Source organism: Myotis brandtii, unplaced genomic scaffold, assembly GCF_000412655.1.
Source record: "Myotis brandtii unplaced genomic scaffold, ASM41265v1 scaffold627, whole genome shotgun sequence".
In the NCBI taxonomy this organism is placed as follows: domain Eukaryota; kingdom Metazoa; phylum Chordata; class Mammalia; order Chiroptera; family Vespertilionidae; genus Myotis; species Myotis brandtii.
The window spans coordinates 2,187,058-2,190,165 of NW_005370397.1; the positions used below are offsets into that span (position 1 = coordinate 2,187,058).

At 60.1% G+C, this 3,108-nt stretch overlaps 1 protein-coding gene across 5 annotated transcripts in view; it reads right to left on the bottom strand.

Moving 5' to 3' along the window:
* Positions 1–384: 384 nt before the first annotated feature.
* Positions 385–3,108, bottom strand: part of PSEN2 (presenilin 2) — a 21,724-nt gene continuing 19,000 nt past the window's right edge. For 4 of the 5 annotated variants that reach the window (XM_014528272.1, XM_014528270.1, XM_014528271.1 and 1 more), the window contains 2 exons: positions 2,113–2,231; positions 385–1,046 (listed from right to left, as the gene is read on the bottom strand). In XM_014528272.1, coding sequence (XP_014383758.1) covers positions 891–1,046; positions 2,113–2,231 — 275 coding nt within the window. In that variant the 3' untranslated portion in view covers positions 385–890. Of the gene's footprint in view, positions 1,047–1,553; positions 1,835–2,112; positions 2,232–3,108 lie in introns of those variants that run through there. The other variant, XM_014528269.1, reaches the window with a different exon arrangement.

Genomic DNA, 3,108 nt, shown 5'->3' on the forward strand with positions numbered 1-3,108 from the left:
GGGACGGGGGGGGGGGGGAGTTAGGGGGGGGAAAAAAAGAGGAACAAATGTAACCTGAACAATAAAGATTTAATAAAAAAAAAAAGAAAAAAAAAGAAAAAGAAAAAAAAGAAAAGAAACATCAACGAACGATGAGAAACATCGGCTGCCTCCTGCACGCCTCCTACTGGGGAATAAGCCAGAAACCTGGGCATGTGCCCTGAGGAACGGAACCGTGACCTGGTTCACAGGGACGCTCAACCACTGAGCCACTGGCCGGGCCCAATCTCTCCTTCGTAACTGGGTGAGTCTCCTTCCTGTGCCCAGACCCGGTATCCCAGGAGTGGCCGTGCGATGTAGGGATGAGGCCAACACTGACCAACAGACCAAACTGCAACACTCCCACAGGATTCATCTTTTATTGATATTAATATGAAGCCACTTCCCAGGGGAACTGCTGTAACACGATTAGGACTTGGTTTCTAAAGGTAATAACATACTGACGTCCTAGACAAAGCACTGGCCACATTCCTCGCAGACAAAGTGGGCTTTTCTCCGGCCAGTGACCGGGTGCCTGGTGCCGCCCTGCCCTGCGTGGGAGCTGGGCCTGCTGTGCGCGCACCTTCCTTCGTTCCCTCCTCTCGCCCCGCACATCCCGGCTCCGAGGCGCCGGCCCATGGCGCCCCTCCCGCGCCTCTGGGTGGGCTTGTTTCCCAGCGAGCGCTCGGGAAGGGTGAGCCTCCGTCTGGTGGCAAAACTAGCACCAAAAGGCGGTTCTTCTCCACGCAGTAAACACGGTCTTTTTTTATTCTCGTTTACTTTTTTTCTAAGGAAATAAAAGTCTTAAAAGTATATGGCACTAGAGTGTGAGACTATACAGCTGCATCGGTCACAACCCCCGGCGGCCGCCCTCAGATGTGGAGCTGGTGCGAGGCCAGCGTGTCCATGAAGGGGCGCACCAGGTTGTCGGTGGAGAAGTAGAAGATGAGGCCGAAGGCGATGGAGATGGGCAGGGCGGGCAGCGCCTTCTTGAACACGGCGAGCAGCAGGAGGGTCAGGCACAGGCCCTGCGGACACGGGGGGTGGGGGGGCAGTCAGACGGCCTGGCCTGGGTGCAGGGCCAGGACACCCACAGCCTCCCGGGTCCCCCCGACAGCTGAGGGCGGAGGACAGTTCCCCCCTAACTCCCTGCATATCAGTGTGTGAACCCGAAAGCGGCTCCTGACTCGGCACGTCGCTGTCCGCCAGACCACCTGCCTGCTGCCTGCCCACAGCAGGGACACGCGACCTGAGGGCAGCGGCCGCCCCTCGGGACACACGTTTCTAGAATTGGATGGGCTCGACTGAATGCTGGCACCACGGGAATCTAAGACGGCGTGTGCCTCCTCCCTCGGTCCTGCCCGCCCCGTCCCCGCCTGGCAGATGCAGGAACGGTCAGGGTGGGGGTAGGGCCAGGTGCCTGCTGTGCCCTGGGAGGGGCAGGGCTTCAGGTCCCCCAGTGCAGAGGGGGCGGAGCCTGGGGTCCAGCACCCTCCCCGATGCACCGTGGACACAAAATCTCCAAAGAACTGGACCGGAGCCTGAACGTGCCACGTGGTGCAGGGGTTCGCCCCTCAGAGCCTCTGCCCTGAGATGCAGTCATCACAGTTCGTTTCCCCCAGATGTCCGTCCGGCCACCTTAAGTGACTACAGGAGCCTCCCAATTCCACTGCTGGGGTTCAAAGTGATGGGGTCCCCTCCTGAACCCTGGGAGACCCTGGGTTCAGAACGGCATGGGGTGTGGGTGGCACGGAGGGAACGCGCCAGCCCTGGAGTCAGAGACTGAGCTCACCGGCGTGTGCGCCCAGGCAAGGCCCTCAACCTGTTCCCTCTGCCGTGACCTCAGGTGTCATGACCCCAGCGCACAGCTGCCCGTGCACCTGGCCACCTGGCGTGCCTGCTCGGTGGCATCAGAGCCCCAGACCCCTCCCTGCACCTCCCTGCGTCTGTGGGCGCCCAGAGCCCGCACATCTCGGTCTCACGCTGAGGATCTTGGAAACCCTGCCCGGCCCCATCACTTCTCCCTCCAGGGGCCACAGCACCTGAACATCCCCGGGGGCCCCAGGAAGACCTCGGGACCCACTGCCCACTCACGATGAGGATGGCCACGAAGCAGGCCAGCGTGGTGTTCCAGTCCCCGCTGCCCGTGGCCGCCGCCTTGCCCACCAGCACGCTATAGAAGATGAAGTCTCCGAGGCCCAGCTTCACGCCTCCTGTGTGGGCGAGACAGTCCATCATCCCAGGGGAGGCAGCAGCCGGACACCAGGGGCCCAGAGGAGAGCCCTGGGCGCTCAGGGGGCCGGCGGGGTCGCTTCGCCACCGGCCCCGCTCAGCTGGCCTCTGGGGCAAGGACCGGCTGCCTCGGAAAACCGTAGCCAGCGGGACAAGGGGGAACCCAGGGGCTGGGCGACCTGCAATCCGGGCTGTGAAAAGCTGGCATGTCTGAGAACTCGGGCAAAACTGGTGCTTAAAAACCAAAAAATCCTGGTGCTTGGCACTTACTTAGAAAAAAGTCAAATAAAATGCATTGTCCAGAGTTGGTGGGAGGCCGTGCAACTCAGTGCTGAGTTTGAATCACAAGCGCCCTTTAGGGATTTAACTTCACTGCTTGTGAGAACATGCACCACTCCCAGCGGTCCTCTGCAGACCTTTCCCCTTAGAAATAGGGAACGTACTTGCAAGCAGCCCATCCCTTACTGAACAGCGAATGAGAGGTTCTGGGATGCTTTCGTGTTGTCTCTTTTATACAACTGCCCCTGGACACTGCACAGGGCAACTTTCTTCACCGCAGACAGTGAGAATCTATATCTATATATAAAAGCCCAATATGCAAAGTGTCCCCTTGGGAGTTCGAGTTCGACAACTGGGAGTTCGATCGCTCGCTCGCTATGACATGCACTGACCACCAGGGGGCGGCGCGGAATGAAGGAAGGCCCTGGCCAGCAGCCAGGGAAGGGAGGCCCTGGCTGGCAGCCGACAGCCGCTAGGGACCCTACCCTAGTGCACTGGGCCTCTAGTGTTCCTATAACAAACCTGAGTCGGCCTGTATCAAGGGAACTGCTCGCCTCCTCTGCCCCCACGCCCTCCTCC